Raw genomic sequence first — 15785 nt, 5'->3', positions numbered from 1 at the left:
GAAAGTTTAATGAATTGAATATTTAGACTTGCCCCGAAAATAATCTAAAAATTTGTGTTACTAAATCCTTGATGAGAGATATATATGTAAGACATAGTTATAATACTTAGGTTTACTACATATGTTATACATATTATGTGATTATGAACAGATTACATATATAAGTTACATAATATATACACATATACTAAGAAGTAAATCCATAGTCACACAAATGGAGTACACAAAGAGAAATTCAGTTCATTAAGTTTCCATGTGAATTCCCATAAAATGAGTTTAAGGTAACACAACATATTAAAGAGTACTTTCAAATCAATAAGAGAATTTCTCTTACTCACTAGATTAGTGAGCTAGATTTAGCATAACAAGATGCCTCTGGCTGGTTGCCTTAAATGACAGGCACTTATTTTCTCACTGTTCTGGGGCTGGAAGTTGAAGATCAAGGTGCCAGCAGGGCTGGTGTCTGGTGAGCCCTCTCTCAGACGCCACCTTCTTCCACGTCTTTCTGTACAGAGCGAGTCATTGTCCAGTACCACCAAGGATACCAATACTGTTGAATTAGGGAGTCTCCCTTAGGACTTTAATTAATCTCAAGTTCCCCCATTTCCAGTCATATTGGGTTTAATGATGACTAAGTTGGGGACATGATTCTGTCCATGACATCCACTGTCAGGTGAGTTATAACAAATTGGATGTGGTGCCATCTACAACATAAAAGCCACAACAGTTAAGTCCTCACTTAACATTGTTGGGCACTTTCAGAAACTGCAACTGAGTCAAACAATGTAGAGCAAAATCAATCAGGCCCAAACCAAAGGCCAACCGATATTGCAGAAGTTAAATTCCCATTTTGGTTCACAAAACTTCACCAAACTTCTCATTAGGGAACTGAAATGAACTAGAAATCGTAAATCAGGTAAGGCACTTGCCTAGAATGCAGCTGGCCCAGTCTCAATCCTTGACACCCCCACAGGACCCCCAAGTCCTACCAAGAGTGATCCCTGCTGATAAAAAATAAAAATAGAAGAGGACTGGTCCGTGGTTGGAGACTTGCCACAAATGCAGGGGAGGGTACATAGGACAGAGAACTATCACTGTGACAATGGTAGTTGGAAATGATTACTCTGGGAAAGAACTGAATGCTGAAAGAAGGTAAAGGGATATACATGATAATCTTTCAGTATCTGTATTGAAAACCACAATGCCACGCTCACTTCGGCAGCACATATACTAAAATTGGAACGATACAGAGAAAATTAGCATGGTCCCTGCACAAGGATAACACGGAAATTTGTGAAGTGTTCCATATTTTTGCCAAAATCTAGAAACAACCCAAGTGCCCGAGAACAGATGACTGGTTAAAGAAACACTGGTACATCTACACAATAGAATACTATGCAGATGTTAGGAGAGATGAAGTCATGAAATTTGCTTATAAATAGATAAACATGGAGAGTATCATGCTAAGTGAAATGAGTCAGAAAGAGAGGGGCATAGAAGGACTGCACTCATTTGTGGAGTTTAAAACAACATAACATGAGGCTGACACCCAAGGATAGTAGATATAAGGATCAGGAAGATTGCTTCATAGCTGGAAGCCTGCCTCATGAGTGGAGGGGAGAAGGCAGCTGGAATAGAAAAGGGATCACTGAGAAAATGATGACTGGAGGAATCGGTCGGGATGGGAGATGTGTGCCAAAAGTAGATAATGGACCAAACATGATGACCTCTCAGTGTCTGTATTATAAATCATAATGCCCAAAAGTAGAGAGAGAGTACGGGGAATATTGTCTGCCATGGAGGCAGGGGGAGGGTGGGAAAAGGGGGGTATACCGGGAATATTGGTGGTAGGGAATGTGCCCTGGATGAGTGTTTGATCATTGTGTGATTGTAACCCAAACATGAAAGCTTGTAACTATCTCATGGTGATACCATAAAATTTTAAAAAAAAGGAAAACCACAATGCCTAAAAGGAGAGAGAGAGAGACAGAGACAGAGAGACAGAAAGAGAGAGAGGAAGAGAGAGCCATAGAGGAAGACTGGGGGGCAGGAAGGGATCTGGGGACATTGATGGTAGAAAATGTACACTGATGAAGGGTGAAGAGATGGGAGTTGGAATATTGTATGACTGAAAACCAGTCATGAATAACTTTTTCACGGTGATTCAAAAAAAAAAGAGTAACCCCTGAGTATAAAGTCAGGAGTAAACCCTAGACACCACTGGTTATGATGCAAAAACAAAACAAAACAAAAAGAATCAAAATGCCTTTTACATCCACTATTTGCTTTCATCCTTCCATTCACTCATTCCCAATCTGCTTGCTCCAGGCCAGGGGCACCATCATCCTGCAGTTTAGGGAGAAGGATGGGCATCAAGCCTGGACAACGAGGTTTCTGTCCCAGGGAACCTGTACACTCACCCACACTCACCCAGACGGGATCCACGGGAACTTAGTCTACACCCAAGAAGCGTGTAAAAGGAGACAGGAGTAGTGGAAGAAAACTCAAACAGACTTGGGGGGTGTGGGCATAAGTGGAGGGCACAAGAAAACTCAGCACAGAAAGTGCCCCCAGCCAGGAATTTTAATTTTCCCACCCATACAATGAAACGGTGTTAAACAAGACATGGTAGGGGTGTTAAATGAGAAGTGATTCCAATGAGGGGATGGAAGATAACGAGCAGGAACGTGACTTGTTTGTGCGCGGTACAGGGGATGGAACCTAGCGCCTCACCGAAAGGCATTTTCCTTATCCCTGAGCCATTTCCCTGGCCCAGGGAGGTGATGATCTTTATCCACCTGTTTTCCCCTCCTGCTAGAGATAGCCAAGTCCTTGGCCAAGCGACTGCTTCACTTCAACACCTTCGGAGGAAACCCTTTGGCTTGTGCCATTGGCTCAGCAGTGCTTGAGGTATGTTCCGGCAGTTACGCTAACATCTCTGGTTCATGGGAAGGCTAACTTCAAACCCACAAGCCCTGCCAGAACTCCACTGTGTGACTTGATGGTCAGGGACAGTTCATTATTGGTTCATGGAATGTAACTTCGATCTTCAGTGAGTATTCCGACTCCCCATCTTCACCAGGCTGAGGGCTTGAAGTATTTTACAAGAAAGATAGAACCCCTCCCCCCCGGGTATGATACTGGACAGACAGCTGCTAATAGCAAATCTTGATTTCAGTTTAGTTGTAGCTTACCTTGTCTCATATTATCTTGCGCCCTTTTGTTATTCTACAAAAATATTAAAGGCTAAAGAGAAATTTGCATTTGTTGGTTTTAGGCAATGTAGCCATTATGAATTATCATTCAATCCCATCCAATGGATCTAACCTGGAGTCTCACCTATGAAAAATGGGGGGGAGGGCGGGGGGTATCCCAAATGGTACTCAGGAAGCTGAAGGGCGCCCCTCTGCAATTTCACTCAACTGGGCTAAGGGTTCCTTTGAGGCAGAGGATGTGAGGCTCTGAGGTGAAGGAACCATCGGGTCCACCCACCTCTGGGGTTACACCAGGACATGTGCCAGGGAAGAACCAGGGCTGGCCACATGTGTGTGCCTGATCCCCTGCATGATCTATACAGCCCTAGAAAAAGTATTTTTAATTTCTTAACTAATGCTTCAGTACAAATAATTATTTAATTGATGCCTAACAACTAAGTCCTGAATGAACGCTTCTGTTTAAATCAGTGTATTGTGCTTCTGAAAAATCTTCAAGAAATTAATAACTGTGACTGTTTGTAGGGACAGAAACTTGGTGAGTGAGGCACAGGGACAGTGAGAGTCATTCCACTAAATTTGTTTTGATCATTTCTAAGCACATGATTTATTTATTCCGAAAATAAAACTTCTTGGCAGGTCCTCCTAAGAAGTGCTCAGGGGACCAGACGTCAGAGAAGGAGCACTCCTCACAGCCCTCAGCTAGTGTGAGGCCTGAGGGTGCAATGCTCAGACCTCCAGGTGAGGTTGCAGGGACCTCCAGGTCCACTCCCGAGTACTCGAAGGGCCACGCAGTGCCAGGGATCAAAACCAGAACCTCACACAACTGAGGGCTGCAGGCTAGCTTTTGAACTCTCTCAAAGAAAAGTATTTTTAAGTAAAACTAAGTTCAAGCTGACCATTTCATTAAAACGTAGCTTCATATCTGACTAAATCATGCAATGATACTAAGTGAGTAACAAAGTAGCATTCATTGTATACAGTGTCAAAATATTTTTTGGAGGGGGTTGTTGCACACCTGATGGTGTTCAGGGCTTACTCTTGGATCTGTGCTCCAGGATCATTCCTGATAGGTTCAGGGGACCATATGGGGCTCTAAGGACTAGAATCTGGGTCATCCAGGTGCAAGGCAAGAGCTGGCCATTTATACTATGACTTTCATCCGGGTGCCAACTTTTCAAGCACTGTGTTACCGAAGTAGAGAGGGTTTTAAGTGAACAAGTAAGTCCCAACAGCTTTGAGGCTTGTTGGGGACATGCAGTTATTATAGCTAAATAAAGTAGTATATTCCACCTCTCTTGTCAAGAATGATAGGCCTTTGCTCCGAGGGGAAAGAAAGAATTCTTTGACTTGATGTGATTTGATTTGGGAGGAGGGGTTTGGGCCACACCCTGCAATGCTCAGGGTCTCCTCCTGGCATTGAGCTCAGAAGTTCTGGGAATTAAGCCAGGGTTGGCTGCATACAAGGCAAGCACAGGATCTTAACCCCTGTACTGCCCCTCTGGCCCGAGAATCTTTTGATATCTTCAGGAGTCCTGTTTCAGGGACCCCAGGCATCTCAGCGCAGGTCCTGCAGCCAGGGCTTGGACCCCAGCCTACATCTGGCCTGAGGCCCAGGAGGGCTAGCTTCTGAGGTATTTCTTTCACTGGGAGCGTTTATCTTATTCACCACCATATCCGGGTTCTCTGCAAAGCCCGACCCAATAAGCCCAGAAGGATGGAAGTTAGATTATAGACTGCCCTGGGACATGTCCGCTCTCGTTCCTAAAGTCTCACCCATCCTTGAGAATAAAGACATTTTGGAACTCCCATGTGACCCAGTAGTTTCACTTCTGAACATCTACCCCAAAACACACCAAAAAATTAATCCAAAAAGGTCTGTGCACACACTGTTCATTGCAGCACTTAGTACAACAGGCATGACATGGAAGCAACGCAGATGTCCAATGCCAGATGAATGGACAAAGAAGCTCAGGCCCAGACACACAAGAGGAGCTTAAATAGCTCTAAGAAAGAATAAAATCAGATTTTCTGCAGTGTAGATAGAACCGGGGGGAGCGGGGAGCATCAAGTTAAATATAATAAGTCAAAGGGATAAGAACAGATACTGGATGTTCTCACTCATCTGTGGAGTGGAGAGTAACAAAACAGGAGTCTAGACAGTATCAAACAAAGACAGTCCCTTGGCTATGGATTATAAAAAGTATCAAATAAGGGCCAGAATGATAGTCCAGCGGGTAGGGCATTTGCCTTGCATGTGGCCAACCCGGGTTAGATTCCCAGCATCCCATATGGTCCCCTGAGTACCTCCAGGAATAATTCCTGAGTTCAGATCCAGGAGTAACCTGAGCATATGTGACCCCCCAAAAAAATAAAGTATCATACATTGGGGGTGGGCGAAATCAGTCTGGAAATGACATCAGGACAGGGGTGACGGGGTTATGCACACTCAGGCAATTGTTGGTTCCATACTTTAGGACATCAGTACTATAAGCTTAATCACTATTGTAGCCAAATTACTAAACTCTCTTTTTTAAAAAAAAAAAATTAAGGGGCTGGAGCAATAACACAGTGAGTAGGGCATTTGCCTTGCATGTGGCTGACCCGGGTTCGATTCCCAGCATCCCATATAGTCCCTTCAGCACCTACAGGAGTAATTCCTGAGTGCAGAGCCAGGAGTAACCCCTGTGCATCGCCAGGTGTGACCCAAAAAGCAAAAAAAAAAAAATTAAAAATAAAATAAAGAGGTTTGGGTCAGAAAAAATTGTTTAGCAGGTTGGAATACATGACTTGTATATAAGGGACCAGCTTCAATGCCTGGCAGTGCTTGATCCACCCCTGGGCATCACCTCTAAGCACTACTGACAGGAAGGAAGGAAGGAAGGAAGGAAGGAAGGAAGGAAGGAAGGAAGGAAGGAAGGAAGGAAGGAAGGAAGGAAGGAAGGAAGGGAGGGAGGGAGGGAGGGAGGGAGGGAGGGAGGGAGGGAGGGAGGGAGGAAGGAAAGAAAGAAAGAAAGAAAGAAAGAAAGAAAGAAAGAAAGAAAGAAAGAAAGAAAGAAAGAAAGAAAGAAAGAAAGAAAGAAAGAAAGAAAGAAAGAAAGAAAGAGAGGGAGGGAGGGAAAAAGGAAGGAAAGAAGGAAGGAAGGAAGGAAGGAAGGAAGGAAGGAAGGAAGGAAGGAAGGAAGGCAAAAAGGAAAAGGAAAAGAAAGAAAAAGAGAGGAAAAGAATGAAGTAGTTCTGTAAAAATACCCTCTATATGAACTTCTTCGTAGTGGGGGTTCCACAGCTGTGCTCAGGACCCCAGGAACCCCCTCCCGATGGCCAGGAGCTCAGCACCATGGTGCTCTGGGGACGTAGTGCCAGAATCGAATGTGAGCCCTTCTGCACACACTCCACCCCAGGAAACTGTGTATCACAGGGTATGACCACAGGAGCCTGTGGGCTCCCTTGGTCTGGGGAGGGGTCTGTGACCAGGTCCTGTGCATTTCCCACTCTCAGTCAAGTTTTGGAACGTTCTTATTTCAAGGCCATGCATGTCACGGGGCATTCTCTCCACAGGTGATCCAAGAGGAGAATATGCAGCAGAATAGCCAGGAAGTGGGCACCTATATGCTACTGAAGTTTGCTAAGTTGCGGGAGGAATTTGAAATTATCGGCGATGTCCGAGGAAAAGGCCTCATGGTCGGCATCGAAATGGTGAAGGACAAGGTGAGTGCTGAGCTGCGGAGCTCTCTGGAGGGCCCCGGGACGGGTGATGGAGCCAGAGAACAAACAGGAGCTAACCGCTCCCTCCCTTCACTCTGGGGGGGGGGGGGGAGCCAGCAGGTCCAGCGGGCTTGGCAAAGCCCCTTGAGATGACACTACACTAGCGGGTCCTCGGGCTTCCAGAGCAGGGAAGGAGACAGAACTGACACGGTTCTTGATAGATCTGGCACAAGACAGCCAAGGTGAGCAAATACTTAGAAGTCAAGTACGAGGAAGAGAGGAAATTGTCTGCCAAGGAGTGGGTGGAAATGGAACACGTAATTGTAACTTAGAACTTCCCTGGGACAGTCTGCAGCAAAGAAAGCCCAGCCTTGGAGCACAGGTCTGCTGTTATGGAAGACACACGAACACCGGTTTTTCTCTGTCTATTCACATTTAACTGCATGCATTCTGACCTAGCATTTCCGGTGGTAGAAATACTTCCTTAAACTATGCAGAAATAGCGGCCAGAGAGATTAATGTTGAGGATAAGGCACTTGCCCTTGCACACAGCCGGCTGACCCGGGTTCAAGCTCCTGCACACCTTATGGTCTTCTGTGCACCTCTAGGAATGATCTCTGAGCACAGAGCTAGGAGTAATCTCTGAGCAGCACTGAGTGTGGCCCCCAAAAAGCTGTGCTCAGGGTTTACTCTTAGCTCTGTGCTCAAACAAATCGATGAGCAACGGGATGACAGTGACAGTGTGTATCTACTACATGAGACCCGGGGGTGCAGGCAGGACGGCTTCGCTGTCCAGTGAAAATGTGAATATTTCTTTCCGTAACGCAGAGTAACGATGGATGCAGACGCAGCCTCCGCAAGACCACAAGGACAGATGCTCAATGCAGCTCTCAGGGTTGGAGAGCGGCCTAGCTGAGGGCAGTGCCAGGAGCCCGGGGCCTGGGGGTGGGGGGGTCCGAGGAGGGAGGGCAGGGAGAGGAGTGTGCAGAAGCAGGAAACTGAGGAGGAGGAGGTGTGGTGCGGGGAGCCCTCCGACTCACAACTACAGCAGCTGCAGGGGGCTGTGCCCGGGAATTCACTGGGGCAGCAGCTGTCCCCCCCCCCCCACCCCTGGCCTCCACCCCCGCCTCACCCTGCCCTGTAGGTTGTCAATACAGAAGACTCAGCCCTCGTGCAGCAACCCATTGTTCATAAAGATTTCGCCTTTGTAGTCATGCTGGCTCTAGCTCTCACCCTCTCTATCTCTCTGTCTATCTCTCTCCCTCTCTCTGTTTCTCTCTGTTTCTCTCTGTCTCTCTCTGCCTCTCTGTCTCTTTCTATCTCTGTGTCTCTATCTCTCTTCTCTGTCAGTCTCTGTCAGTCTCTCCCTCTTTCTCTCCCTCCACCCTCCTCTCCTCATTCACTCTGTCTCTTTCTGTCTCTCTGTCTCTGTCTCTCCCTCTTTCTCTACCCTCCGTTCCTCCCTCACTCTTCCCCTTTCTCCCTCCCTCTCGCTCTCCTCACTCTGTCTGTCTCTCTCCCTCCCTCCCTTGCTCTCCCTTTCTTTCTGTCTCTAACTCTCTCCCTCACACCACCCTCTCTCCTTCTCTTTCCCTCCCTCTCTTTCTCTCTCTCCCTCTCTTTCCCTGTTTCTATAATTCTGTCTCTCCCTCACGCCACCCTCTCTCCCTCTCTTTCCCTCCCTCTCTTTCTCTCTCTCCCTCTCTTTCTCTCTGTTCCTATCTCTCTGTCTCTCCCTCACACCACCTTTTCTCCCTCTCCCTCCCTCTCTCTCTCTTTATCTCTGTCTCTATCTCTCTGTCTCTGTCTCTCTCTGTCTCTTTCACTAGCTCGCTTGTTCTCTCTCTCTCTGTCTTCCCCATCCCTCTCTCATTTTTGTGTCGCCCCTGGCTGTGCTCAGGGCTTGGTCCTTGGCCCTGTGCAAGGGTCCCTCCCCCATACTCTCCCTAAGGACTACGCATCTTAAGGCAGGAGACACCTGGAAATAAAGCAGTTCTCAGCCCCTGACTCGGACCCAAATCTCTTTGGCATCTCCTTGGCATCCTGTAATGGTGGGAGGGGGCGGGGGGGGGTGCTGATGGACTGATTTCAGATGCCTCTTCCTTGGAGGTTTATGTCTTGGGGGAGCAAAGAACGAATTCCACCCCAAGAAAAATGAGGACAAATGAGTCCAGCCCCGCGGCGCAGGCGTGAGCTGTCCTGCAGTTGTGTAACCCCCGAGCCGTTTCTTGGACTTTGAAATGAACTCTTTCCGTGGGCAAACCAGAGTGGAGAGTCGAGGAGACTTTCCACACCCTGGAGTCGATTCCAAGTTTAGCTATTAAAGAAACAGGCCCCCAGGGTAGTCGTTGGCGGAGCTGAGATTTGCTCCTTCTTCATTTTGCCTTTGGGAATTTCGGATGGATTTAAATCTAAACAAATCGTTTGAATAATAAAAAAAAAAGACTCCTCCCTCCCCCTCCCCTCCAAAATAATCATCCATTCCAGTTTGTTCAATCCCAGGAGAAAAGAGCGTTGATTGTTTGGGGGTTGCTTTTTTTGGAAATGATCTTTTACTATTCGGACACCAAATAGAAAATCTTTCTTAAAATATATTGACAGATGGGCCGTCAGCCTCTGCCCCGTGAAGAGGTAAACCAGATCCACGAGGACTGTAAGCAAATGGGGCTCCTAATTGGCAGAGGCGGCGTTTTTTCTCAGGTAAGAAAAAAGGCTAGTTTTGCTCAGAAAGTTTTACAGGAAAGCGGCAGTACAGCTTTCGGGCCACTAGGGGGCGCCGTGGTAAATGATTTGGTTTGCAGGGACCAGCAGTCTACCGGGCATAAACTAGATGCCCAGACAAGCAAGAGAGTTTACTAGCAGCACACTTATGTTTAAGGTTGCCACAACCGTCACGTACGTAGTACGTACTTTCTACCACTCTTTAATTAATTCTGACCCCTAGCTAGACGACCCTCGGGTTATTAATTCGGCGCAGCACTAACTCTCAGGCTAGATGTCCAGACCATTCTCCCCTTGCTCTATCCTGAAAACAGTCAAGTTCAGCCACCAGTCAGGACCCAGGTGTTGCCCCTGCCCTGTGGGCCACTGTTTGTAAAGCGATCTAGCCCCTGAAGCTTCACATCTCCAATGCCCTCAACAAGAATCAGCTCTGGAGGGAATGGGGTGGAGGGTGCTGGAGAGATCACACAGCGGGTTCGATACCCAGCATCCCATATGGTGCCTGAGCACTGCCAGGAGTAATTCCTGAGTGCAGAGCCAGGAGGAAGCCCTGTACATCGCCACGTGTGACCCAAAAAAGGAAAAAAAATCAGCTCTGAGGCAGACATTAAGAATTAGGATGATCTGGGGCTGGAGTGATAGCACAGCGGGTAGGGCGTTTGCCTTGCATTCGGCTGACCCGGGTTCGATTCCCAGCATCCCATATTATCCCCAAGCACCGCCAAGAGTAATTCCTGAGTGCATGAGCCAGGAGTGACCCCTGTGTATCGCCGGGTGTGACCCAAAAACAAAAACAAAAACAAACAAAAATTAGAATGATCTAATATCTTTTATTGTTCTTTATCATCTTTCTTTCCCACCTGAATTTTTTGTTGGAACCAGCAGTGCTTAGACTCCTGACTCTGTGCTCAGGGATCACTCTTGACCTGGCTCAAGGGACCGTATGTGGTGCCAGGGATCTAACCCAGATCAGCCGCTCTCAAGGCAAGCGCCCTACCCACTGTACTATCCTTCCAGCCACCCATTTGATTTTTTTTTCTTCCCCTTCCCTCTCTTGTTGCTGTGGCTGTTTTAAGGACCAGAGGTTGCCCAGCCACCTGGCCATGGTGCCCATGCACGGTTAGCGATGATGCTCACAGGGGTACCACTCCAGGCTGTGGTGCTTTAACATGGGGCCACACTCCCTTAGCTGCATTGCGTGCTCACATGTTCACTTCTGGCACTGCACAAGTGGTTGCAGGGCTAGCTGGATATCAGCACATGCTTACACACGTATTTGCTGGGAGTCTGCCTTTCTCTCGGGGCTACTCGCATGTCTTTTTAGCTGTGGTGCTCCCCGGACCCCACACCTTTCAGCTGGAGCACCGAGAGATCCCTTGCGAGGCTGAAGATCACAGAGAGTGGAGCTGCCAGGCTCAAAGAGCGGTCCCGGGGGCACCAAGCATGCAGCACTCAGCCTCGCCCTCTCCAGGCAAGGTGCTCCGAGTCACTGAGCCATCCCCCGGAACCCGTCTTTCACATTTGGAACACTGAGCACCGGTTTCTCGGTTCCACTCCTGCTCACCCCTCGGTTCCAGTGCATCCTCCGGTGTCGTACTTCCCAGAGGAAATGAAAGCTGGGCCACGCCCCCTCTCTAAACTCTGTGCCTCTTGCACATGTGCGCGCTGTTGCGGCGACACTCTCTCCACCTTTGTTTGAGGATCCATGACTTGTACTTAGCTTTTGCCCAGCCTATAATCTCCCAGGGTTATAGGTCTCCCTGCCCAAAGCAAACCACTACAGAGAGAGCCAGAATGAGCTGTTTTGGGGGAGCATGCTAATGAGGTGTTTGTTTTGCTTTAAAGTCCTGGTCATAAATGTTTTCTTTTATTCTGTACAAACCAGAGAGAGAGAGAGAGAGAGAGAGAGAGAGAGAGAGAGAAATTTAATGATTTAAAACCCCAAGACCCACAACTTACAAAGACAGAATAATTGTTTACCTGCTGGGTTATTCCTCAGTTATCTAGAGACCAAGTACTAAATCACAGTGGCTGTGATGGTTATTAAAGCTACAAGAGCCCCAAGTGATACGACAGCAGGTAGAACACTCACCTTGCACGCGGTTGACCCAGGTTTGATCCTCAGCACCCAGTATGGTCTCCAGAGCACCGTCAAGGGTGGTCCCTGAGTGCAGAGCCAGGAGAAATCCCTGAGCATCAACAGGTGTAGATCAAAAACCAAAATAAATTAAGCTACAAGAATGAGCAAGAACTGGCCCGCCCTTAAATCAAGCTGAAAGGGAGAGAAAAATAGAGGAATTTTTAGTATGAAGCAATCAAGGCTTAAGGAGTAAGTTGCCTTTTGGTCAACTACCCACTGTACTATCCCTCCAGCCTCCCATTTGATTATTTTTACTCTTCCCCTTCCCTTCTTTCTGGCCAAGCTGAGCTATCACTGACCAGGTCAACGCACGATGCCGAAACAGGGCAGAATGCCGATAGCTCCACGCAGTCCATGGGGCTGGAGACTTAGGGCTGGAGGCAGTAACTGGTGATAATGGGATGTCAAACACTTCCCCCAGTGCTCTGAACACTTTGCTGTACTGCCATAGTCAAGACACTCGATTTTTCTGCCCCTGTGGGTTTAATGGACCCTCTACTCTATAGATGAGGCTGTACCCCCAGGGAACGTATTGAAGAGTAGTTTGGGGGTCATGAAGACAGAAGTGGGGAGAGGTGAGGAAAAGCTCCTGGGAAGTGGAGTGAGTGGGGACTGGAAACAGACATTGAGGGGGATGCTTGGGGCCTAGAAGGCAGTTCAAAGGGCTGGAGCCCAGGAGTCTGGGGTTCCATCACAGGCACTGCAAGGTGCCCCCAGCTGCAGGAGTGACCTCCACACACACTCACACACACACACAGCCCCCAAGTACCACACTGGGAGTTAGCCCTGGGGCACTAGACGTGACCCAGAAAGAACCAGGAGGGAGAAAAGAACCAAAAAGGGAGAAAAAGAAAAGAACATTTGAGGGCAGGCAGAGGACAGTCTAGGGGGGAGATGGAAAAGGGACCGAGACAAGACGAAGGAAACTAAAGGGCTCCAGGACCTGTTGGGTGGCTGGGAAATGTGGCATCCTGGAAGCCAGAAAAGTCCAGCTCAGGAAAGGGGAGAAGTCAAAGCGTCAAGTGTGGCCATGCAGGGTGGGAGCACAGAGAGAGACATTGTGGATTCTCCACTTCACAAGTGAGTGGCAGATTTGGCCAAAACGGTGTGAGGAGGTTGACAGGCAGAAATCAGACTCTGCTGGGTTGGTGCGGGGACGGGGAGAGAGAGGACAGAGGGAAGGGGAATATCCAAGAAGCTCCAACCAGCTGGGATGAACCAAGAGGAACGCTCTGATCTGGTGGCTGGGAGGGTGGCAGGGATTATCAACACATTTTTATGGGGGATAACTTGCGTTTGGGTATAGAGTGCTTTAAGCCAGTTTATTTATAGAGGAAATTGAGAAGGAGTGGCAGATGCAAGAAGACAGGGATGATTCCTAGAGTGACTCATATTTGAGGAAATATCAAAGACCAAGGGCCCAGGTGGAAAATTTGGAGTTGAATGGCAAACAGAGACACTTCATCCCCTGGACCTTCCAGCCAGGCTCTACGAATGAATGTGGGAGCAGAACAGAGCATGGAAAGATCTTGCCTGACAGCTTCTAAGAAGCATGAGGCAAGACTATCCATAAAATAGAGCTTGAGGCGGAGGAGTTGGGGGAGGAATTCAGACGAATGACAAATGTTTAGAATAGGAAAGGGAGCTGGCAGGGGACAGAGGAGAACTGGGGAACCAGCAGCCATTAGGGGCCTGAATAGCTCGCTAAGGGTGTCCATCTTTCCACTAAAGTGGTGTCCTCTAACCCTGCTCTGTGTTGGAGTTCATGCATAGCTTTGATCAGGGCTGGGTGTGTGGGTCTGGCAGCAGAAGAGTGGAGATGCAAGCAAAGTATGGGGGCGGGGAGAGAGGAATTCTGATCAATATGTGTTCCAGGCTGGGAGAGGGAGCAAGGAAGAAGGCCAAGAGGGAGATCATGGAGGAATTGAGAGGGTGGAGCTCTCATGAAAAGAGCAGGTGTCATGGAAGTCGGAAATTGAGTTATTCCTGGCGACAAGGTGACTTAGGGCATTGAGCTTGGGTGTGAGTGAGTGACTGTAGAGGAACGGAGTTGAAGGTTCCAGGTGTGACAGTAAAGAAATGAAGAAGTTTCTTTGTGGGGTGGTATACATGAACTTGGAGTGTAGCACCCGCCGTGATGGCAGAAAAGAAGTGTCGAGAGGCACAGGTTTTGGAAGGACCAGGAGGCAAGCAGGTGATGAAAAGAAAAGTGGGCAGAAGCAGATGGCACCAGAATTTATACAGAGACCGGGATATGCATGAACTGGATACAGCACTGAGGAAGGAGACCAGCCTAGGAAGCAATATCCTAATAAAAACAAGACTTTGGATTCTTGGTTTTATGCATTTCTTCAAAATCATGTTTGCTCCTGAATGATGAAGAAAATAGGAGGTGACACAGGGACATTGTATAGACAGTCTTGGACATTTGGTGGGGCAGAAATGAGGTACCTGGGTACATCAAGATCAGGATCATAAGAGTAAACACTAATGTAAAACATGTGACCCTTACTATAATAATTAAATGTAAAATAAAACAAGTTTGCCACAGAAGAAATAAGGCGGGTGGGAAGAATCTATGCAACATGGGTGGAGGGATATTACCCCCTGGTGGTGGGTATGGGGACCATACACTGTATGCCTAGAACTCTCTACTGGCAGTATTGTAAATCACAGTGCCTAAACATAATTTGGAAAACTATATTTGATCCTATGATGATCCCTTAATCTTTTGTCTCCTCAGACATTCCGAGTTGCACCCCCAATGTGCATCACTAAACCAGATGTTGATTTTGCGGTGGAAGTGTTTCGTTCTGCTATAATCCAGCACATGGAGAGAAGAGCTAAATAAAAAAATAATAATAATTAATTAATTAAACATACAGACATGCCCATTTATGTTCAAGAGTTTCTATGAGGAATTCCAGAGTCACTGGTATGAGCTGTAAAAGAGAAGGCTGAGTGTGGACCGGCCACGTCTGATCCGAAAACCCGTATAGCCTGAGAAATCCATCCTTCAGAAAGCTCCCTTTCTCTGAGAATAAATCCTAGTGAGTCTTACTGCGGCCATTTGATACCCCGCTAAATGATTGGTTTATGTGTGGTACATGGCATATGTTTGAAAAATAAACCCAGAAGAGAAATCGTTTGGTGGAGGTGCTTTCCAGGACATGGTTCTGTGCTCTGCACCCTTAATCTCTAGCTGAAATGTCTTTTTAATCTGAAGTGTCACATGCTAGGATGGGACTGCTGAAACCAGAGCAGCCAAGTTGGGGCCAGGCAAACAAAGGATTTCTGAGAAAGTAAGGAAAAAGGAAGCTGGGTTCCTCTGGCTGTGGCTAAACCATTGACTTGATTCTGGAGCCATTTGTGTAACCGATAATAAATTTACTGTACTACACTGCCTTTTTTGTGTGTTTCTTATTATTGCAACTAAATCTACTCTAAGAAATGATGCAGAAAACGCCTTCAGTGGGAAGACTCACCTCTTCTCCTTGAACTTCCTTAAAATATCAATCAGAATCTTGTTAGTTGCCACCACATCATTCTACCTGGACTAATCCCCTATTGCTCTTCTGCAATAATTCCCCAGGCCAGAATGTTTTGAACTTTAGGTATTCAAATACACATTTTGGTGTGTCTCCCATGTTTATGCCGCCTGACCTAAAACTGAACTAATATTTTTCCTTAATTTGACTTTTTTAATTTATTTCCGTTTTTTTAGTTTCTTTTTTCTGTCCACATCCAGTCATGCTTTTTTTCTGTCCACATCCAGCAATATCAGGGCTGACTCCTGATATTGCTCTCAGGAATCACTCCTGGCGGACTCAGGGGTCCCTGTTTGGGAACCAATCTCGAGGCTGGCTGTGTTACCCCGGGACTATGTCTCCAGCCCCTTAATAATGACTTTTACTTCGATGTATTTCCTAGTAAATTTTCTGTAATCGTGACAAAAGCTGAATCAGTATTGTCACAAGTAGAGATCATCATAAAAATAATTATGTGGT

At 47.1% G+C, this 15785-nt stretch overlaps 1 protein-coding gene and 1 non-coding gene across 2 annotated transcripts in view; both read left to right on the top strand.

Moving 5' to 3' along the window:
- AGXT2 (alanine--glyoxylate aminotransferase 2) overlaps positions 1–14761 on the top strand; it is a 57532-nt gene extending 42771 nt beyond the window's left edge. Inside the window, exons 11-14 of the mRNA XM_055147169.1 lie at positions 2819–2910; positions 6771–6920; positions 9519–9617; positions 14522–14761. Of these exons, the coding sequence (XP_055003144.1) occupies positions 2819–2910; positions 6771–6920; positions 9519–9617; positions 14522–14629 (449 nt within the window). The 3' untranslated portion in view covers positions 14630–14761. The remainder of the gene's footprint in view (positions 1–2818; positions 2911–6770; positions 6921–9518; positions 9618–14521) is intronic.
- On the top strand, positions 1207–1313 carry LOC129401319 (U6 spliceosomal RNA). The gene has a single exon (XR_008628250.1). It is a non-coding gene; the product is annotated as a U6 spliceosomal RNA (small nuclear RNA).
- Positions 14762–15785: the final 1024 nt, after the last annotated feature.

Source organism: Sorex araneus, chromosome 1, assembly GCF_027595985.1.
Source record: "Sorex araneus isolate mSorAra2 chromosome 1, mSorAra2.pri, whole genome shotgun sequence".
In the NCBI taxonomy this organism is placed as follows: Eukaryota; Metazoa; Chordata; class Mammalia; order Eulipotyphla; family Soricidae; genus Sorex; species Sorex araneus.
This window is presented reverse-complemented; position numbering and strand designations above follow the sequence as displayed.